Source organism: Mobula hypostoma, chromosome 4 (assembly GCF_963921235.1).
Source record: "Mobula hypostoma chromosome 4, sMobHyp1.1, whole genome shotgun sequence".
NCBI classification, from domain to species: domain Eukaryota; kingdom Metazoa; phylum Chordata; class Chondrichthyes; order Myliobatiformes; family Myliobatidae; genus Mobula; species Mobula hypostoma.
This window is the reverse complement of record NC_086100.1, coordinates 200,553,635-200,573,985: the sequence shown is the minus strand read 5'-3', so window position 1 is coordinate 200,573,985 and position 20,351 is coordinate 200,553,635. Positions and strand designations below refer to the sequence as shown.

General features: G+C 49.4%; 2 protein-coding genes across 5 annotated transcripts in view; one reads left to right on the top strand and one right to left on the bottom strand.

The window, feature by feature from the left end:
- The window catches only part of wdr54 (WD repeat domain 54), a 60,721-nt gene extending 56,579 nt beyond the window's left edge, over positions 1 to 4,142 (bottom strand). For all 4 annotated transcript variants that reach the window (XR_010017597.1, XM_063045165.1, XM_063045166.1 and 1 more), the window contains exons 1-2: positions 4,086 to 4,142; positions 2,889 to 3,109 (exon numbers count right to left, since the gene is read on the bottom strand). The gene's annotated coding sequence lies outside the window, so the exon portion shown is untranslated. The remainder of the gene's footprint in view (positions 1 to 2,888; positions 3,110 to 4,085) is intronic.
- On the top strand, positions 3,136 to 19,527 carry LOC134346010 (uncharacterized protein C2orf81). Its single transcript, XM_063047349.1, has 6 exons — positions 3,136 to 3,143; positions 4,025 to 4,239; positions 5,232 to 5,467; positions 15,118 to 15,327; positions 18,493 to 18,669; positions 19,449 to 19,527. Exons 1-6 carry the CDS (start codon positions 3,136 to 3,138, stop codon positions 19,485 to 19,487), a joined length of 885 nt encoding a protein of 294 aa, XP_062903419.1. The 3' UTR covers positions 19,488 to 19,527.
- The last annotated feature ends 824 nt before the right edge of the window (positions 19,528 to 20,351 follow it).

Below are 20,351 nucleotides of genomic sequence, written 5' to 3'. Positions count from 1 at the left end.
GACGGAGGCAAGGGAGGTTGGTTCACAAACGGAAAAAGTTTGGAGACGGTGCAAAAGGGAGGATAGGCGAGTGACAGAGAAGGGACGCACTTCGATGGTTGGAGAGGTGTCTATTTTAATGCAAGGAGTATCATGAATAAAGTGGATGAACTTAGAGCGTGGATCAGCACTTGAAGCTATGATGTTGTAGCCATTACAGAGACTTGGATGGTGCAGGGGCAGGAATGGCTACTTCAAGTGCCAGGATTTAGATGTTTCAGAAAGGATAGGAAGGGAGGCAAAAGAGGTGGGGGCGTGGCACTGTTGATCACAGATAGTGCCACGGCTGCAGAAAAGGAGGAGGTCATAGAGGGGTTGTCTACTGAGTTTCTGTGGGTGGAAGTTAGGAATAAGAAGGGGTCAATAACTCAACTGGGTGTTTTTTTATAGACCACCCAAGAGTAACTGGGACATCAAGGAGCAGATAGGGAGACAGATTCTGGAAAGGAGTAATAATAACAGGGATGCTGTGGCGGGAGATTTTAATTCCCCAAATATTGATTGGTATCTCCCTACAGTGAGGGGTTTAGATGGGGTGGAGTTTGTTAGGTGTCTTCAGGAAGGTTTCTTAACACAGTATGTAGATAAGCCTACAAGAGGAGAGGCTGTACTTGATCTGGTATTGGGAAATGAACCTGGTCAGGTGTCAGGTCTCTCAGTAGGAGAGTATTTTGGAGATAGTGATCACAATTCTATCTCCTTTACCATAGCAATGGAGAAGGATAGGAACAGACAAGTTCGGGAAACGTTTAATTGGAGTAAGGGGAATTATGAGGCCATCAGGCAGGAATTTGGAAGGATAAATTGGAAACATATGTTCTCAGGGAAACGAACCAAAGAAATGTGGCAAATGTTCAGGGGGTATTTGCGTGGGGTTCTGAGTAGGTAAGTTCCAATGAGACATGGAAAGGATGGTAGGGTACAAGATCTGTGGTGTAAATCTAGTCAAGAAGAAGAGCTTACAAAAGGTTTAAAAAACTAGGTATTGAGATGAATCAAGAAGATTATAAGGCTAACAGGAAGGAGCTTAAGAATGAAATGAGGAGAGCCAGAAGGGGCCATGAGAAGGCCTTTGCAGACAGGATTTAGGAAAACCCCAAGGCATTCTATAAGTATGCGAAGAGCAAGAGGATAAGACATGAGAGAATAGGACCAATCAAGTGTGACAGTGGAAAAGTGTGTATGGAACCGGAGGAAATAGTGGAGGTACTTAATGAATACTTTGCTTCAGTATTCACTACGGAAAAGGATCTTGGCAATTGTAGGGATGACTTACAGCGGACTGCAAAGCTTGAGAATGTAGATATTAAGAAAGGATGTGCTGGAGCTTTTGAAAAGCATCAAGTTGGACAAGTCACCAGGACCGGATGAGATAACCCCAGGTTACTGTGGGAAGCGAGGGAGGAGATTGCTGAGCCTTTGGCAATGATCTTTGCATCATCAATGAGGACGGGAGAGGTTCTGGAGGATTTGGAGGGTTACGGATGTGGTTCCCTTGTTTAAGAAAGGTTGTAGGGATAGCCCAGAAAATTATAGGCCAGTGAGTCTTACTTCAGTGGTTGGTAAGTTGATGGAGAAGATCCTGAGAGACAGGATTTATGAACATTTGGAGATGCATAATAAGAACAGTCAGCATGGCTTTGTCAAGGGCAGGTTGTGCCTTATGAGCCTGATTGAATTCTTTGAAGATGTGACTAAGCACATTGATGAAGGTAGAGCTGCAGATGTAGTGTATATGGATTTTAGCAAGGCATTTGATAAGTACTGTGCTGAATTCTGGTCGCCTCATTACAGGAAGGATGTGGAAGCCATAGAAAGAGTGCGGAGGAGATTTACAAGGATGTTGCCTAGATTGGAGAGCATGCCTTATGAGAATAGGTTGAGTGAACTCGGCCTTTTTTTCCTGGGAGCAATGAAGGATGAGAGGTGACTTGATAGAGGTGTACAAGATAATGAGAGGCATCGATCGTGTGGATAGTCAGAGGCTTTTTGCCAGGGCTGAATTGGCTAGCAAGGAAGTACGTACAGAGGAGATGTCAGGGGTAAGTTTCTTTACACAGAGTGGTGAGTGCGTGGAATGGGCTGCCAGCGGCAGCGGCGGAGGCGGAAACGATAGGGTCTTTTCGGAGACTCCTGGATGGGTGCATGGAGCTTAGAAAAATAGAGGGCTATGGATAAAACCTAGGTAGTTCTAAGGTAGGGACATGTTCGGCACAGCTTTGTGGGCCGAAGGACCTGTATTGTGCTGTATGTTTTCTATGTTTCTAACTCTTATGGTTCCTCAAGGTTGTCATAACTGGGGGGAGAGGGGGAGAGGGGGAGAGGGGGAGAGGGGGAGAGGGGGAGAGGGGGAGAGGGGGAGAGGGGGAGAGGGGGAGAGGGGGAGAGGGGTAGTGGAGATAAGCTCCCACTATCTATTAAATGCTCCCAATGCTGTGTGTCTCAAATAGCCACTGACAACCAAGTCCTGATCCTGGTTTTCAAATGTGGCTTAGCTAGTGAGCTGGCAGAACCATTTCTAGTGACAGAAGGAGGGCAAAGGCAGGTTACTGGCACCTTAAAACCAGTCGCTTTGGGCTGATGGGGCTCATCAGTCATGGTTGGCAGCTCGTCTACAAGGAAAATTCTGATCTTAAAACTCTGTTGCGTTGTGTGGCTGTACCCACCTAAGGGGAAGATTTTGGGAACAAACCCCGAGGTAAAAATCTGCAGCAGAATTCCCTGGGGCAGTCCTACATTGAACGTTGACTTTATATACACACACACACATATACACACATCAGTGGACTGGAAGGACCCGTTCCACCCTGTAGCTATAAATAAAATGAAAAACATAACAAACCAATTACCTTGGTACAGGCAAACAAATATTACTGTAGATTCTGAAATCTGAAACAGAAGCAGAAAATGCTGGAAGAACCTAGCCAATTACGCAGCATCCGTGGAGAGACCAAGCAACACATCAGGTCAAAGGTACTTCATGTGTTCTGCTGCTTAAGGTCACAAAATATATGTCAAATGTGATACAACACCGGTAAGTACTGGGGACCTTCAGCAAGTGCAGTCACACCTGTGGAGAAACAGAGAATATTTAGAATGGGAAGGTAACGCTGCAGAGAGCAGAATGGGTATCAAGAGCAGACATAATATCTGTGCATCACACACAAAGAGCTGGGGGGACTGCGTAAGTCGGGCAGCATGGAAGTGAATAAACAGTCAATGCTTCAAGCCAAGACCCTTCATTGGGCCTGAAAATGAATAAGGGAGATGCCAGAATAAGAAAGTAGGGAGAGTGGAAGGCGTACAAGCTGGCAAGTGGCAGGTGTGACCAGGTGAGAGGAACACAGGTGGCTGGAGAAGGCAGGGGTGAAGTACGAAGCTGGGAGGTGATTGGTGGGAAAGGAACAGGGTTGAATAAGATGAATCTGATTGGAGAGGAGAATGGACCGTGGGAGACAGGAAAGAAGGGGAGGAACCAGAGGGACAGATGGACACAGAGATTTCCTGTGGAAAGCAGATAGTGGGGGAGGGAAGGTGAAGATGTATTTGGTGGTAGGATACCATTGAAAATGGCTGGACTTGGTGCGCCGAATGTGGAGGCTCATGGGGAGGTAGATGTCTCTAGTTGTCCAGAGACCAAGGTTATCTGGATGACATGGAGACGGGTTTGCTCAATATCTGATCAAAAGACCAAAGTAGAACTGAATCAAACAAGGCTGAGCAAGATGAATGTTTGGTTTGCCTTTCAAACCCCGGGAGGACTTGCCTCAGGCTCACTAACTGCCCCACCACCACGTCCTGGAGAACAGATTGCCTGCGGTCCGGTTTACCATCTCCCCCTCTACTCCCTCAACCCTCTTCCCATCTCTCCCTTCACCCGTCCCCCGTACTAACTCATGCCCCTGTAATCCCGCCATCTCACTGCCCTTCCCAAAATCGCTCCCCGATCCCACCCGGCCCCTCTTCACCCCGCAACATCCCTCAGCCCATCGGCCGAAGCCATCACTCCCTCCAGCGCGTCCCCAACCTGCCCAGGCCTCACTCACCGGCTCCATGGTGACCGACACCGTCTCCAGAACGTTCGTCTGACGTCGAAGAGCGTGCTGACGTCATCGGGCTCGGGCGGAGCCTGTTGCCCAGAGACGGCGGGAGGACGCGGTCCTGAGCCGAGCAGCGAGCACCGGGAGGCCGACGAACCAGGTGGGCGGGCGGGGAGAGGGATCGCTGTGCAGCCCCTCCCGGAGTGAGGACGGAGGGTCCTTTGGGTCTGTTCCCCTTCCCACCGCAACGAGTGATATACCTGGGGCTGCTTATTCCCCGGAAGAGTTGCTCTGTGTCTGCAGCCCCGCCTTCCATCAGAGTGAGGAGATCCCTGAGTTTTACCCTCCCGAGGAAGGGGGATTCCTAGATCTGTTTCCTCCACCGGGTTGAGGGTTTCCCGCGGCCTATCTCTTTCCCTTACCGTTCGCGAAGGCTCCCCTCAGTCTCGCCCCCAAGAGCGAGGAGATCCCTCGGTCTCTGCCCCCAAGAGTGAGGAGATCCCTCGGTCTCTGCCCCCAAGAGTGAGGAGATCCCTCAGTCTCTGCCCCCAAGAGTGAGGATATCCCTCGGTCTCTCCCCAAGAGTGATGAGATCTCTTGGTTTCTGCCCCCAAGAGCGAGGAGATCCCTCGGTTTCTGCCCCCAAGAGTAAAGAGATCCTTCGGTCTCTCCCCAAGAGCAAGGAGATCCCTCGGTCTCTCCCCCAAGAGTGAGAAGATCCCTCAATCTCAGGGATCCTCAGGGAAAGGAGATCTCTTAGCCCACCAGAATAACTATCCCTCAGTTTCTCCCATCAGTGTAAGGAGATCCCTGAATTTTTGCCTCTTGCGTGCGTTTTCCTTCCTCCTAGCCGCATGCAACCCCAGCTTGGACATAGCACACTGTTCCACTCCCATCACTGAGTCTGAATACTGGAGCTCCCTCACTGATAGCACTGTGAGTGTGCCCCACACCTCAGAGGCTGCAGCTTGTCACCTCCTTCTCCTGGGTAGCTAGGGACAGGCAATCAAACGCTGGCCTAATCAGTGACTCCCAGGTCCTGCGGAATAGGGTAATCCCTCCTTCCCCCTCACTCCCAGTGGGTCACTGCGACCGGTACTCTGCGCCAGAGCCCTGTGATCAGTGATAAGGTGCTCTGATCTCTACACTAAGGAATCATGTCGCGATCGGCGATGCCGAAGTCCCGTTTGGATAAGAGCAGGGCTGCACTTGTTCCTGCCCCCGCTCCTGTGGCTGCCCTGGTGGAGCTAGTGCCTGGCCGCTTCACAGAGAACGACTGGCAGGCTATGGTAGCAGCCGAAGACGGCGAGAACAGTGTGATGGACATCATCGAGGACGTCATCAGCCAAGCTCTGGACCAGTGCTTCAGAATTTACATTGAGAATCAGGTAAAGATGCAGTGGGTGGGCTTGGCAGGGGTCCATTGGTGCCTGCATATCAGATGGTGTTGCATCCAGTTCGAGTGCTCTCTCTGTAGAAATTTATCACAGTCCATGGTGACATACCAAATCCGGAGTCCTGGAGACTCCCAGCCTCCCGGACGGCCATATCTGCACCCGGTGTGTTGAACTGCAGCTTCTTGGGGGCCGCGTTAGGGAACTGGAGACGCAGCTCGATAACCTTCGCCTGGCCAGAGAGAGCGAGGAGGTGATAGGAAGGAGTTATAGGCAGGTGGTCACACCGGGGCCACGGGAGACAGACAAGTGGGTCACAGTCAGGAGGGGGAAGGGGAAGAATCGGGTACTAGAGAGTACCCCTGTGGCTGTACCCCTTGACAATAAGTACTCCTGTTTGAATACTTCTTGGGGGGGGGGGGAACAGCCTTCCTGGGGGAAGCAACAGTGGCCAATGTCTCTGACACAGAGTCCGGCCCTGAGGCTCAGAAGGGTAGGGAAAGGAAGAGGAAGGCAGTAGTGATAAGGGAATCTATAGTTAGGGGGTCAGACAGGCGATTCTGTGGATGCAGGAAAGAAACGTGGATGGTAGTTTGCCTCCCAGGTGCCAGGGTCCGGGATGTTTCTGATGGCATCCAAGATATCCTGCAGTGGGAGGGAGAACCTCCAGAGGTTGTGGTAAATATTGGTACCAATGACATAGGTAGGAAAAGGGAAGAGGTCCTGAAAACAGGCTTAGAATAGTACAGCACAGTACAGACCCTTTGGCCCACAATGTTGTGCCGACCCTCAAACCCTGCCTCCCATATAACCCCCCACCTTAGATTCCTCCATATACCTGTCTAGTAGTCTCTTAAACTTCACTAGTGTATCTGCCTCCACCACTGACTCAGGCAGTGCATTCCACGCACCAACCACTCTCTGAGTAAAAATCCTTCCTCTAATATCCCCCTTGAACTTCCCACCTCTTACCTTAAAGCCATGTCCTCTTGTACTGAGCAGTGGTGCCCTGGGGAAGAGGCGCTGGCTATCCACTCTATCTATTCCTGTTATTATCTTGTACACCTCTATCATGTCTCCTCTCATCCTCCTTCTCTCCAAAGAATAAAGCCCTAGCTCCCTTAGGAAGGAAGTTGAGAAGTAGGACCGCAAAGGTAGGAATCTCTGGATTACTGCCTGTGCCACGCGACAGTGACAGTAGGAATGCAATGAAGTGGACGATAAATGCGTGGCTGAGGGATTGGAGCAGGGCGCAGGGATTCAGATTTCTGAATCTTTGGGATCTCTTTTGGGGCAGGTGTGACCAGTACAAAAAGGACAGGTTGCACTTGAATCCCAGGGGGACCAATATCCTGACTGGGAGGTTTGCTTTGGCTACTGGGGAGAGTTTAAACTAGAATTGTTGGGGGTGGGAACCGAACTGAAGGAACTGGGGAAGAGGCGGTTGGCTCACAAATAGAGAAAGCTTGGAGACAGCGTGAGGGAGGATAGGCAGGTCATAGAGAAAGGACACAATCAGACTGAAGGCTTGAGGTATGTCTATTTTAACACAAGGAGTATTGTGAACAAAGCGGATGAGCTTCGAGCGTGGATCAGTACTTGGAGCTATGATGTTGTGGCCATTACAGAGACCTGGATGGCTCAGGGACAGGAATGGTTACTTCAAGTGCCGGGTTTTAGATGTTTCACAAAGGACAGGGAGGGAGGCAAAAGAGATGGGGGCGTGGCACTGTTGATCAGAGATAGCGTCACGGCTGCAGAAAAGGTGGACACCATGGAGGGATTGTCTACGGAGTCTCTGTGGGTGGAGGTTAGGAACAGGAAGGGGTCAATAAATTTACTGGGTGTTTTTTATATGCTGTCCAATAGTAACAGGGATATCGAGGAGCAGATAGAGAAACATATCCTGGAAAGGTGTAATAATAACAGAGTTGTCGTGATGGGAGATTTTAATTTCCCAAATATCGATTGGCATCTCCCTGGAGCAAGAGGTTTAGATGGGGTGGAGTTTGTTAGATGTGTTCAGGGAGGTTTCTTGACACAATATGTAGATAAACCTACAAGAAGAGAGGCTGTACTTGATCTGGTATTGGGAAATGAACCTGGTCAGGTGTCAGATCTCTCAGTGGGAGAGCATTTTGGAGCTAGTAATCATAATTCTATCTCCCTTACAATAGCATTGGAGAGAGATAGGAACAGACAAGTTAGAAACGTGTTTAATTGGAGTAAGAGGAATTATGAGGCTATCAGGCAGGAAATTGGAAGCTTAAATTGGAAACAGATATTCTCAGGGAAAAGTACGGAAGAAATGTGGCAAATGTTCAGGGGATATCTGTGTGGAGTTCTGCATAGGTACATTTTAATGAGACAGCGAAGTTATGGTAGGGTACAGGAACTGTGGTATACAAAGGCTGTATTAAATCTGGTCAAGAAGAAAAGAAAAGCTTACAAAAGGGCTCAGAGAGCTAGGTAATGTTAGAGATCTAGAAGATTATAAAGCTAACAGGAAGGAGCTTAAGAAGGAAATTAGGAGAGCCAGAAGGGGCCATGAGAAGGCCTTGGTGGGCAGGATTAAGGAAAACCTCAAGGCATTCTACAAGTGTGTGAAGAGCAAGAGGATAAGATGTGAAAGAACAGCACCTATCAAGTGTGACAGTGGGAAAGTGTGTACAGAACCGGAGGAAATAGCAGAGGTACTTAATGAATACTTCAGTATTCACTATGGAAAAGGACCTTGATGGTTGTAGTGATGACTTGCAGCAGACTGTAAAGCTTGAGCAAGTAGATATTAAGAAAGAGGATATGCTGGAGCTTTTGGAAAGCATCAAGTTGGATAAGTCGCCGGGACCAGATGAGAGGTACTGTGGGAGGTGAGGGAGGAGATTGCTGAGCCTCTGGCGATGATCTTTGCATCATCAATGGGGATGGGAGAGGTTCCAGAGGATTGGAACGTTGCAGATGTTGTTCCTTTATTTAAGAAAGGGAGTAGAGTTAGCCCAGGAAATTATAGACCAGTGAGTCTTACCTCAGTGGTTGGTAAGTTGATGGAGAAGATCCTGAGAGGCAGGATTTATGAACATTTGGAGAGGTATAATATGATCAGGAATAGTCAGCATGGCTTTGTCAAGGGCAGGTCGTGCCTTATGAGCCTGATTGAATTTTTTGAGGATGTGTCTAAACACATTGATGAAGGAAGAGCAGTAGATGTAGTGTATATGGATTTCAGCAAGGCATTTGATAAGGTACCCCATGCAAGGCTTATTGAGAAAGTAAGGAGGTATGGGATCCAAGGGGACATTGCTTTGTGGATCCAGAACTGCCTTGCCCACAGAAGACAAAGAGTGGTTGTAGACGGGTCATATTCTGCATGGAGGTCTGTGACCAGTGGTGTGCCTCAGGGATCTGTGCTTGGACATTTACTCCATTATTTTTATAAATGACCTGGATTAGGAAGTGGAGGGATGGGTTAGTAAGTTTGCTGATGCCGAATGGCCTACTCCTGCACCTATTTTCTATGTTTCTATATAGGACCCTGGTCAGACCCCACTTGGAGTACTGTGCTCAGTTCTGGTCGCCTCACTACAGGAAGGATGTGGAAGCCATAGAAAGGGTGCAGAGGAGATTTACTAGGATGTTGCCTGGAATGGGGAGCATGCCTATGAGAATAGATTGAGTGAGTGAACTCAGCCTTTTTTTCTTGGAGTGACTGAGGATGAGAGGTGACCTGATAGAAGTATCTAAGATGATCAGAGGCATTGATCGTGTAGATAGTCAGAGGCTTTTTCCCAGGGCTGAAATGGTTGCCACAAGAGAACACAGGTTTAAGGTGCTTGGGAGTAAGTACAGAGGAGATGTCAGGGGTAAGTTTTTTACGCAGAGAGTGGTGAGTGTGTGGAATGGGCTGCTGGCGATGGTGGTGGAGGCAGATACGATCGGGTCTTTTAAGAGACTTTTGGATAGGTACATGGAGCTTAGAAAAATAGAGGGTTTTAGGTAAGCCTAGTAATTTCTAAGGTAGGGACATGTTCGGCACAACTTTGTGGGCCGAAGGGCCTGTATTGTGCTGTTGGTTTTCTATGTTTCTATATCAAATCTCCTCAAACTTATAATGAAATATAGCCACTGGTGTGCCTTCTTCTTAATTGCATTAATATGTTGAGCCCAGGATAGATCTTTGGAGATGTTGACATCCAGGTTTAAGGTGAAAAAGGAGAGATTTGAATAAGTTTTTTATTGCGCACAGTGGTGGATGTCTGGGACATACTTCCAGGAGTACTGGTGGAATTACACACAATGGTAGTGTTTGAGACATCCAGACAGGCACATGAATGGAAGGACATGGGTCACATGCACATAGATGGGTTGAGTTTAGTTTGGCATTGTGGACAGCACGAGGGCCTATTCCTATGCTGCACTCTTCCGTGTTCGAAAGCTGCCAGAGGACAGAATGGATAGGCACAGGTTTCTTTTGCCTGGGGCTTCACAGTCTGAGGCGGGGAGGCAGAGAGTCATAGAAAAGTGTAGCACAGAAACAGCCCACTCATTCTGGACTATTTAAACTGCTGACTCCCATCAACCTGCACCGATACCAGAGCCCTCCAGATCCCTACCATCCATGTACATATCCAAACTTCTCTTAAACATTGAAATTGAGCTCGCGTCCACCACTTCTACTGGCAGCTCATTCCACACTCCCACGAGCCTCTGAGTGAAGAAGTTTCCCCTCAAGGTCCCCTTAAATTTCTCACCTTTCACCCTTAACCCATGACCTCTGATTGTAGTGCCACCCAACCTCAGTGGAAACAGCCTGCTTGCATATCTATACCCCTCATAATTTTGTATACTTCAATCAAATCTCCCCTCAATCTCTACATTCCAAGGAATAAAGTGCTAACCTAGTCAATCTTTCCTTATAACTCAGGTCCTCCAGACCCGGCAACAGCTTTGTAAATTTTTTGACTCAAAATTAGGTCTCAGCAACATCTTATACAATTTCAGCATAACATCCCAACTCCTGTACTCAATACTTTGAGTTATGAAGGCCAGTGTGCCAAGAGCTTTCTTTATGATATGACAGAGGTGTACAAAATCCTGAGGACAGAGAGGATAGGCAGAGGTTCCAAACTAGAGGGCATAAATTCAGAGTAAGGAGTAGGATGTAGCTGGACTTGGGGGCCTGAGTTATAAGGAGAGGGACTTGATTCCCTGGAACGTAAGAGATTCGGGGTGACCTGATGGAGCTACATGAGATCATGAGCAGCACAGATGGGTGAAAAGGCAGTCTTTTTCCCATGGTGGGGATGCTATAAACAAATCAACACAGCTTTAAGATCAAAGGAGAGGGATTCGATAGGAACATCAGGGGCAGCTTCTTCACGCAAAGGGTGGGATGAGCTGCCAGGAATAGTAGTTGAGGTAGCCATATTACCAACATTTAAAGGCCATCTAGATTAGAGATGGCCGTGGTGAATTCAAAATATGGAAGAAAACGTTGAACTCAAGTGGGTCAAGAACAGTGGAAGCAGACAGTCAACTGTCTTTGTTCCTGCCATATGCTCAGAGATGGAGGCTGCCATTTTGTGGAACTGTTTTACGTCCTCCATTTTGTGAGATGGAGTTGCTTTGCTCTCCGTGTTTTAAAGTAGACACAATGATGTTCCAGGTAATCTGCTGGACTGAAGATCATTTCCAAATAAGAAGTTATTTGTGAGGTGTCTTTGATAATAACATAACATGCAGGTTTGTGAATGTTGGTGTTGGTGGCAGCCTGCAGTGATTCGACCTGGTTTACTGAAGAGAACAAACAACCATAAATTACCAACTGTCACTTGCTGGGAAGAGGTCTATAAATGGATGCTGGCCTGGAGCAGATCCAGTAAAAAGGTGTTAAAGGTCAATCAGATGACCTACAGCCAATGACACTGGAATGCAATATTTGAATTGGTAAGAAATGAGTATGAAAGTGGAAATTTCGAGTGCGCTATCAGCGATAAATCTGTTGAGACCCACCATCACAAGGAAGAATCCCCACGCCAGGGGCTGGGCGAAGAAAGGATCGATCATCAGGCCAATGGAGATCCTCTATTTCAGTGTTATAAATTGGAAAAGTGGTCTGAGTGAGTATTGGTGCAGAAGGAACAGTAGAATTCATGTTCTAAGCTGTTGGCCTGTGAGGGGGTGGGGTCTGAACAGTCCGTCTGAGAGGTGGGGTCCAAACGGTCTGTGTGAGGGGTAGGGTCGGAACGGTTCGTGTGAGGGTGGGGGTCCGAACGGTCCATGCAAGGGGGTGGGGTCCGAGCGGTCAGTGTGAGGGATGGGGTCCGAACGGTCCGTGTGAGGGGGTGGGGACTGGACGGTCCGTATGAGTGGTGGGGTCTGAAAGGTCCGTGTGAGGGGGTGGGGTCTGAGCAGACTGTGTGAGGGGTGGGGTCCGAACGGTCCGTGTGAGGGTGGGGGTCCAAACAGTCCATGTGAGGGGTGGGGTCTGAGCAGACTGTGTAAGGGGTGGGGTCCGAACGGTCCGTGTGGGGTGTGGGGTCCGAACGGTCCGTGTGAGGGGGTGGGGCCCGCACGGTCCGTGTGAGGGTGGGGGTCCGAACAGTCCATGTGAGGGGTGGGGTCTGAGCAGACTGTGGAAGGGGTGGGGTCCGAACGGTCCGCGTGAGGGAGTGGGGTCAGAACAATCCGCGTGAGGGGTGGGGTCCGAACGGTCCGCGTGAGTGGTGGGGTCCGAATGGTCCGCGTGAGGGTGGGGGTCTGAACAGTCCGCGTGAGGGGTGGGGTCTGAACGGTCCATGTGAGGGGGGGTGGGGTCTGAGCAGACTGTGTGAGGGGTGGGGTCCGGACGGTCCATGTGAGGGGGTGGGGTCCGAACGGTCCATGTGGGGGGGGGTCTGAGCAGACTGTGTGAGGGGTGGGGTCCGAACGGTCCGTGTGAGGGGGGTGGGGTCTGAGCAGACTGTGTGAGTGGTGGGGTCCGAACGGTCCGCGTGAGGGGGTGGGGTCGAACGGTCCGTGTGAGAGGGTGGGGTCCGGACGGTCCATGTGAGAGGGTGGGGCTGATACACAAGTTGTCCCATTTATTGACAGAACCACTATTCCCCTGTGCTGACTGGCAAAGCAATCTGTGTGGAATCTTCATTGATCGCTATGGTATACACATGAATTTATCTGATGTCCGTTTTGTTGTACCAAAGTTCTAATGTAAATTTATTATCAAAGTATATGTCTGTCACCATATACTATCTTGAGATTCATTTTCTTGCAGGCATTGTACAGGAGGGTACAATAAAATTCACAAAAACACTTTACATAAATTCTGACAAACAACCAATGTCCAAAAGAAGTCAAACTGTGCAAATGACCAAAGAATGCTGAGAACATGAATTGTAATGAGTTGCTATGAGTTTAGATGGAGGTTAACTAACACAATTCCACCGTCTACAAAGAATGAATGAACCCTAAATGTTAGAACCCCAAAGCCCCCCAGCTCTTCCCTCCTACCCGTAAGCAGCAAAGTGACAATCACCCCCTCTCCTACCAGGAAACCAAAAGCATCAGCACTCACCACCAAACACTCAAGCCTGCAGTAAAGCATCAGCAAAGACGCAGACTTGCAATACTCCAAAGACTACTCGTTCTCCCAGAATTCAACATACCACAGCTCTCACTCTCCCTCATAAGGAAGAAAGAGATGTCTCCATTTCACGGTGAAAGGGGAGACATAACAAACAACTGGCTGGTTTACGATGTTAAAAGTTTATTGCGTCACTTTTTCCAAGCTCTGTGCCCAAAGAACTCGGGTCTCTGTGCACACAGCCAGCAGCCAGCTCTCTGCTTTCGATCTTCCGTGTATTCCCACAACACACCGGATTCCTGCGGAGACACCGACCCCCAGTCCACCTGTCTCCAGAGTCACGAGATCCTGGAACTCCAAAGGGTGAGCTAATCTCTTAGGCTGCATCCTTGGCATATCGAATAACAGCCGGCCTTGAAACCCCGAGAGCGGGTCCCATTCCCACGAAGAACCGAAGTCAGCGTGTAACTCCAGCTCAGAACCCTGAAAGGGAAAAATAGAGATATTGAAAATGGAAATAGAGCTGTTTCCGAAGATGCAAGTGAAGGAGTCGCCATTAGGAGCCGTTGTCTCTTCCTAAGCTCATCATTGACATGACATGAAATTTGTTGTTTTTTGGCAGCAGTACATTGCAATAACATAAAAATAACTCAGTTACAGAAAGGAAAATAAAGAGAGAGAAATATTGAAGTAATGTTCAGAAATCTTTGTGTGCGAGACTTCAGGATCCTGTACCACCTTCCTGATGGTAGTAATGAGAAGAGGGCATGTTCCTTAATGATAGACATCGACTTCCTGAGGCATCACCTCTTGAAGATGTTCTCAATGGTGGTCCAATGCAAGTGAGAGTGTCTCACAATCACATCAGTCTGCAGACGGTCTCTCAGAAGCAACCCCCTGTGGGGAATCCGTCACCTGCTCCCACAACCACTGTACTTTATAAATGCAACTGTGCTTTGCACTTCAAAAATGATTACTGCTTGTTGGTCACATTATGAAATGGTTCAGGGAGATTGGTTGTGGCTTGTGTTAATGGTTACAACCATGATATCTTCAACTTTATGCTTTGATGATACTCCTAACAAATGGGAGTAGTACAGATGGATCCTGAAGGTTGGCATGGCATCGATGGGTTGTTCAGTGTGTCTCTGGGACCCTGTGCAGACACTAGAGTCAATAATGGAGGCAAAGTAGTTGTAAATTCCCAACACCACTGTGGCATGAAACTCACTCTCCTCCAACTGATTCTTCAAAAAAATATTGATGGTACCCCAGTGCCCAGTAACGACTAGCTGTGTCTCCAACAGAGAGCCTGGCGTTCTCCATTACTGACCTTGTAGAACAGGATATTGACAAGATACAGAGCTGGACTGAGAAATGGCAAATGGAGTTCAACCCAGAAAAGTGTGAAGTCAAACGCGAAGCGGAGTACAGGGTTAACAGCAGGATTCTTAGCAGTCTCGAGGAACGGAGAGATCATAGGGTCCACGTCCACAAATCCCGCAAAGTTGCTGCACAAGTTTTTGGTGTGGTTAAAAAGGCATATGGTGTGTTAGCCTTCATTAGATAGGGGACTGAGTTCAAGAGCCCTGAGGTAAGGTTGGAACTCTATACAATGCTGGTCAGACCACGCTTGGACTATTATGCACAGTTTGGTCCTTCATTGTAGGAAGAATGTGGAAGCTTTAGAGAGGGTGCAGAGGAGATTTACCAGGATGCTGCCTGGATTGGAGAGCGTGTCATGAGAATAGGTTGAGCAAGCTGGGGCTTTTCTTTTTGTGATGGGTGCATGGGACACCCTGATAGTGGTAGATCCATTCGGGGCACTTAACAGACTCTTAGATAGGCGCGTGGATGATCGAAAGATGGAGAGTTATGTGGGAGGGAAGTGTTAGATTGATCTTGGTGTAGGTTAAAGGGTGATCACAACATGTTGGGCTGAAGGGCCTGTACTGTAGTGTTCTACGTAATATGTTCTCACAGCTCCAGCTTTCTGCCCCCACTATTGTTGCTGGAGCAGCCGGGGCTGGCTGTGCCAATCTGGCTGATGCGGTGCTTCTTCCCTCAGTTGCTGCCATTCACCATCACTCAGGCCAAGGACGCTCTCCTGCAGATCATCGAGTGGCAGTTCCTGATCCACGACCCTGGCGAGAGCAACATCACCCTCACTCCCTCCTGGCAGGAGGACGCGGAGCCCCAGGCCAGTGTCACTGACTCCTGGGCCCAGGGCTCAGTGCCAGTGCTGAGACTTCCAGACACAGCACTCCTGCAGGGACAGGTAAGTCCTTCTCTCAGCTTCAGGCCTTTTCTGCTGTCCGGTTAACTGCTGCTGCCTGCTAGTGGTGGTGTAGTGGTGAGTTACTGGTCCGGTAACCTTCAGGTTGACACTGGCAATCCTGAGGTTATCAGTAACAGTTACCATAACTAAATCCCAACTGTTCTATCAATAGCTGAGGCTTTTCAAACCTTTGGTCAGGCCGCATTTGGAGTATTCTGAGCAGTTTAGGGCCCTTTATCTGAAAAAAGGAGGTGCGAGCTTTGGAGCGGTCCGGAGAAGGATCGCAAGAATGATCCCGGGAATGACAGGGTAACCATATGAGGACTAAATATGGCTCTGGGCCTGTACTCACGAGAATCCAGAATAATGAGGGGGGATCTCATTAAAACCTATCAAATATTGAAAGGCCTAGATAGAGTGGATGTGGAAGATGTTTCCTATAGTGGGAGAGTCTAGAACCAAAGGACACAGCCTCCGAATAGGACGTCCATTTAGAACAGAAATGAGGAAGAAAGTCTTTTGGCCAGAGAGTGGTGAATCTGTGGAATTCGTTTCTACAGACGGCTGAGGAGCCCAATTCATCAAGTATATCTAAAATGGAGGTTGATAGTTTCTTGATTAGTCAGGCCATCAAAGGTTCCAGGGAGAAGGCAGGAGAATGGGTTTGAGAGGGTTAATAAATCAGCCATGATGGAATAGCAGACAGACTTGGTGGATTGAATGGCCTAATTCTGCTCCTGCGTCTTATGTCTTATGGCCAGTGCTTTTGGGGCAGATCTTGCTTGGGCATATTTGTGACTCCAGTCCTCGATTCGCTTCACCATCCACTGGAGCTGCAGACAAACACTCAGACCAAGGTCAGGGTGACCGGTGGCTACGAGTCACTGCCACCCAGACCAGACATGTCCACATGAGGGAACTCTGTTATGGCTCAGCTTTAGACAGTGACAGAGGAATGATGAAGACTGTGTGGGAGCCTAGAACTGGACAACCACACAGATTTCTGAGCCTGATGTAGATGGGGGCAGAGAACAAACCAGTGCCTCTCCCCATACATCCGAACCCTTAAAATATTGTGGCCTGCTGATTTCTGTCCCTTCTCCCCTCCCTCTCCTACTCTTCCATAACTCTCGTGTACACTCAGGGACAACTCAATGGCTCAGCAGATAGAGATCCACTGACCATATTCAATCCTGCCCGCCGTAGCTCTCGAGTTTGTGAGATCTCCCAGTAACAACAGGAGTTCCCGCTGGCTCCTGCCTCTTCCCGATTAGCGTGTGGTGGACAGGTTAATTTGCCTCTGCTGTTCAGGGAGGGTTGGAATCGGGGTAGGGTTGAGGTTAACTTGCTGATGGTGGTTGGGGGGGGCACTGAGGTAAACACCTCTGATGATCATTGCAGGGAGAGGGGTTGATGTTAAATTGCCTCTGTTGGTCAGGGGGTGGAGTCAGGTGGGGTTAAGTTTAACTTGCCTCTGGTGTTCAGGGAGGGGATGGAATTGGGGTGGGGTTGAGGTTAATGCCTGGGGATCAGAGTAGGTGGAATCAGGGTGGGATTGAGGTTAAAGTGCCTCTGGCTCTCAGGGAGGTGTGGAATTGGGTGGGAGTGGGATTGAGGTTAACTTGCCTCTGATGGTCAAAGAAGTGCCGAATTGGGTGCAGTTGAAGTTAATTTGCTTCTGGTAACCAGGGGGGTGGAATCGGGATGGGGGTTGAGGTTAACATGCCACATGATCAGGGAGGGGGGGAATCAAGTGGGATTAAGGTTAAATTGCCTCTGATGATCAGGAAAGTGTGGAATTGGGTGCAGTTGAGGTTAACTTGCCTCTGATGATGAGGGAGGGGTGGAACTGGGGTAGTGTTGTGCTTAACTTGCTGCTGGTGCTCAGGCAGGGGCAGAATCGAGGTGGGGCTGAGGTTAAATTTCCTCTGGTGCTTAGGGAGGGGTGGCATCGTGGAGGGGTTGGGGTTAAGATTAACATGCCTGGGGATCAGTGTGGGTGGAATTGGGGTGGGATAGAAGTTAACAACTCTGGTGATCAGGTTGGAGGTTGAATTGGAGTAGGCTTGAGGTTAACCTCCCTGATGATCAGGGAGGGGTGGAACTGGGGTAGGGTTGAAGTTAACTTGCCTCTGGTGATCAGGGAGGAGTGGAATCGGGGTAGGGTTGAGGTTAATGAATCTGGTGATCAGGGAGGGGTGGAATGGGGATGGGGTTGAGGTTAATGAATCTGGGAGGGGTGGAATGGGGATGGGGTTGAGGTTAATGAATCTGGTGATCCGGGAGGGGTGGAATGAGGATGGGGTTGAGGTTAACTTGCCTCTGGTGCTCGGGGCGGGGGGGTGTGCCGAGGTTAACGTCTCTGATGATCATTGCAGGATGAGGGGTTGATATTAAATTGCCTCTGCTGGTCAGAGGGCTGGAGTCAGGTGGGGTTCTGTAACTGTCTCTGAGACTTAATGCTCTTCTGACCTGCTGGTCACCTCCTTCCCTGTCAAAAGACATGCTTTTTTGACATACAGCGCGAAATAAACCCTGCCAGCCCAACAAGCCATGTGGCCCAACTACCCACCTATTGAAGCTAATCACAAGACAATTTACAATGACCAATTATCCTACTAAAGGTATATGGACTGTGGGAGGGAACCGGAACACCCGGAGGAAACCCAGCCTGTCACAGGAAGAACATCAGACTCCTTACAGACAGCCGCTGAACTCCGCCGCCCCAGGCTGAAGTAGTGTCAGCCTAACCACTATACTAGCATGGCACATGATTCTGAAAAGGAGCAGCAGGTTATGGATTTAAAAGAAACTTGCAGATGGGCAAACTGCCTGACCCTCCAAAATAAATCTTCACATCCACCCTCAGATGGTCGGGGTCAGAGTGTAGGGATGAAGGTCCCAGGGCAGGAGTCCATTGGACTGAGGATGCGGAGTTGTGGGTCTGAGGTTGAGGGTGCAGGGGTTGCTTCTATCAGTTGAACCAAGGCTAGGGGGCATTCCTTCACCTCAGAATTGCAGTGCGATCTTCGTCACAGCAAGACCGAGTGGAAGTCCCTCCATCTCTTGGCAGCTGAAGCCGATCCTGAGCCCAAAGACCAGACCACAGCGGGTGAGACAAAGGGAATGACCATACTCAAGTGACCACACTCTGTTTTTAATTAGGAGTCGATGCAGGAGCCCCCCGAAGTCGACCTTCAACCTGAGGCAGCATCTGCTGATCACAGCTCAACACTTGGGGATCACGAGCACGGAGCCCAAGGGTCACTCCACTCATCGTCACAGATAGGCTTTTACCCAGATTTGAAGCAAGTCAGTATGGAGCCTGAGGAAGCTGCCATGGTAAATGTACCGTAACTCCAGAGCATTCGCGCTGTAGGGGGCAGAGGGTCGAAGGTGGAGAGGTCAAGGGTGTGCTGTCCGGGGTGGAGAGGTCAAGGGTGTGCTGTCCAGAGTGGAGAGGTCAAGGGTGTGCTGCCAGGGTGGAGAGGTCAAGGGTGTGCTGTTCCGAGTGGAGAGGTCAAGGGTGTGCTGCCAGGGTGGAGAGGTCAAGAGTGTGCTGCCAGAGTGGAGAGGTCAAGGGTGTGCTGCCAGGGTGGAGAGGTCAAGGGTGTGCTGCCAGAGTGGAGAGGACAAGAGTGTGTTGCCAGGGTGGAGAGGTCAAGGGTGTGCTGTCCAGGGTGGAGAGGTCAAGGGTGTGCTGTCCAGAGTGGAGAGGTCAAGGATGTGCTGCCAGGGTGGAGAGGTCAAGGGTGTGCTGTCCAGAGTGGAGAGGTCAAGGGTGTGCTGCCAGGGTGGAGAGGTCAAGGGTGTGCTGTCCAGAGTGGAGAGGTCAAGGGTGTGCTGCCAGGGTGGAGAGGTCAAGGGTGTGCTGTCCAGAGTGGAGTCGAGGATGGAGAGGGCAAGTGTGTGGAGGGGTCGAGGGTGAGGTTTGTGGGTGGGATATCAAAGGTGGATGGAGGGGTGAAGGTGTCGAGGTGTTGAGGATAGTGGTTTTGAGGGTGGAGGGGTTGAGGGGATTGGATGCAGAGAATTTGCAGAGGGAAAGATGCTGTTGCTGAAACGTTGAGTGTGTGTCTTCATGCTCCTGTACCTCCACCTTGATGGTGTAATGGAAAGAGGATGGCGTTGGTCCTTACGGCTGGATGGCACCTTCTTGAGGCATCAGCTGTCGAAGATGTGCTCAGTGGTGGGGAGGTGTGTGCCTGCGATGGAGCCGGGTAAGTCTACAACACCCTACAATTCTGTCAGGCTCCTGTACCTCCCGCCTATGCATCTGGATAGGTGCATCAATTAAAAAAAATGGCGAGAGTTGACGTTGACATACCAAATGTCTTTTAGCCTCCTGAGGACGTAGAGACACTGATGAGTTTACCGTTACGAAGCTCTCCATCTCCTTCCTGTATTGACTCATTATTACTTGCGAAACGGCTCACTACGGGGTATTATCTGCAGTGCAGATGGAGTAATTGCACCACACAGTTGTGAGTGTACAGGGGGCTGGAAACACAACCTTGCAGAGCACCAGTGTTGGTGATATCGTAGCAGAGGTGAAGCCGCCTATCATGAGACAGAGCATAGAACATAGAAATCTACAGCACATTACAGGCCATTTGGCCCACAATGCTGTGCTGACCATGTAACCTTATGGGACTTGTTGCAGCCAACAGGCTGAGTATCAAGTCATTAGGGGTGCAGAATCAGAAAGGATAGCAAATACAGTACTCAAGGTGTTGTATCTGAATGCTCGTATAAGAAATAAAGTAAATGATCAATGTTACAGATTGTCAGATAGGAGGTTGTGGCCATCACTGAATCCTGGCTGAAGGATGGTTGTAGCAGGGAACTGAATGTCCAAGATTACACATTGTATCGGAGGGGTAGGAAGGTAGGCAGAGGGAGTGGTGTGCCTCTACTGGTAAAGAATGGCAACAAATCAGTAGAAAGATGTGACATAGGATCGGAAGATGTTGAATCCTTGTGGGTTGAGTTAAGAAACTGAAAGGGCAAAAGGACGTTGATGG

What these genes read in the sequence shown, in the direction of transcription:
- LOC134346010 (XM_063047349.1), top strand. An exon ending in GAATTTACATTGAGAATCAG is followed by an intron (nt 5,468 to 15,117) that starts GTAAAGATGCAG and finishes TTCTTCCCTCAG; the next exon opens with TTGCTGCCATTCACCATCAC. An exon ending in AGCCTGAGGAAGCTGCCATG is followed by an intron (nt 18,670 to 19,448) that starts GTAAATGTACCG and finishes TAATGGAAAGAG; the next exon opens with GATGGCGTTGGTCCTTACGG.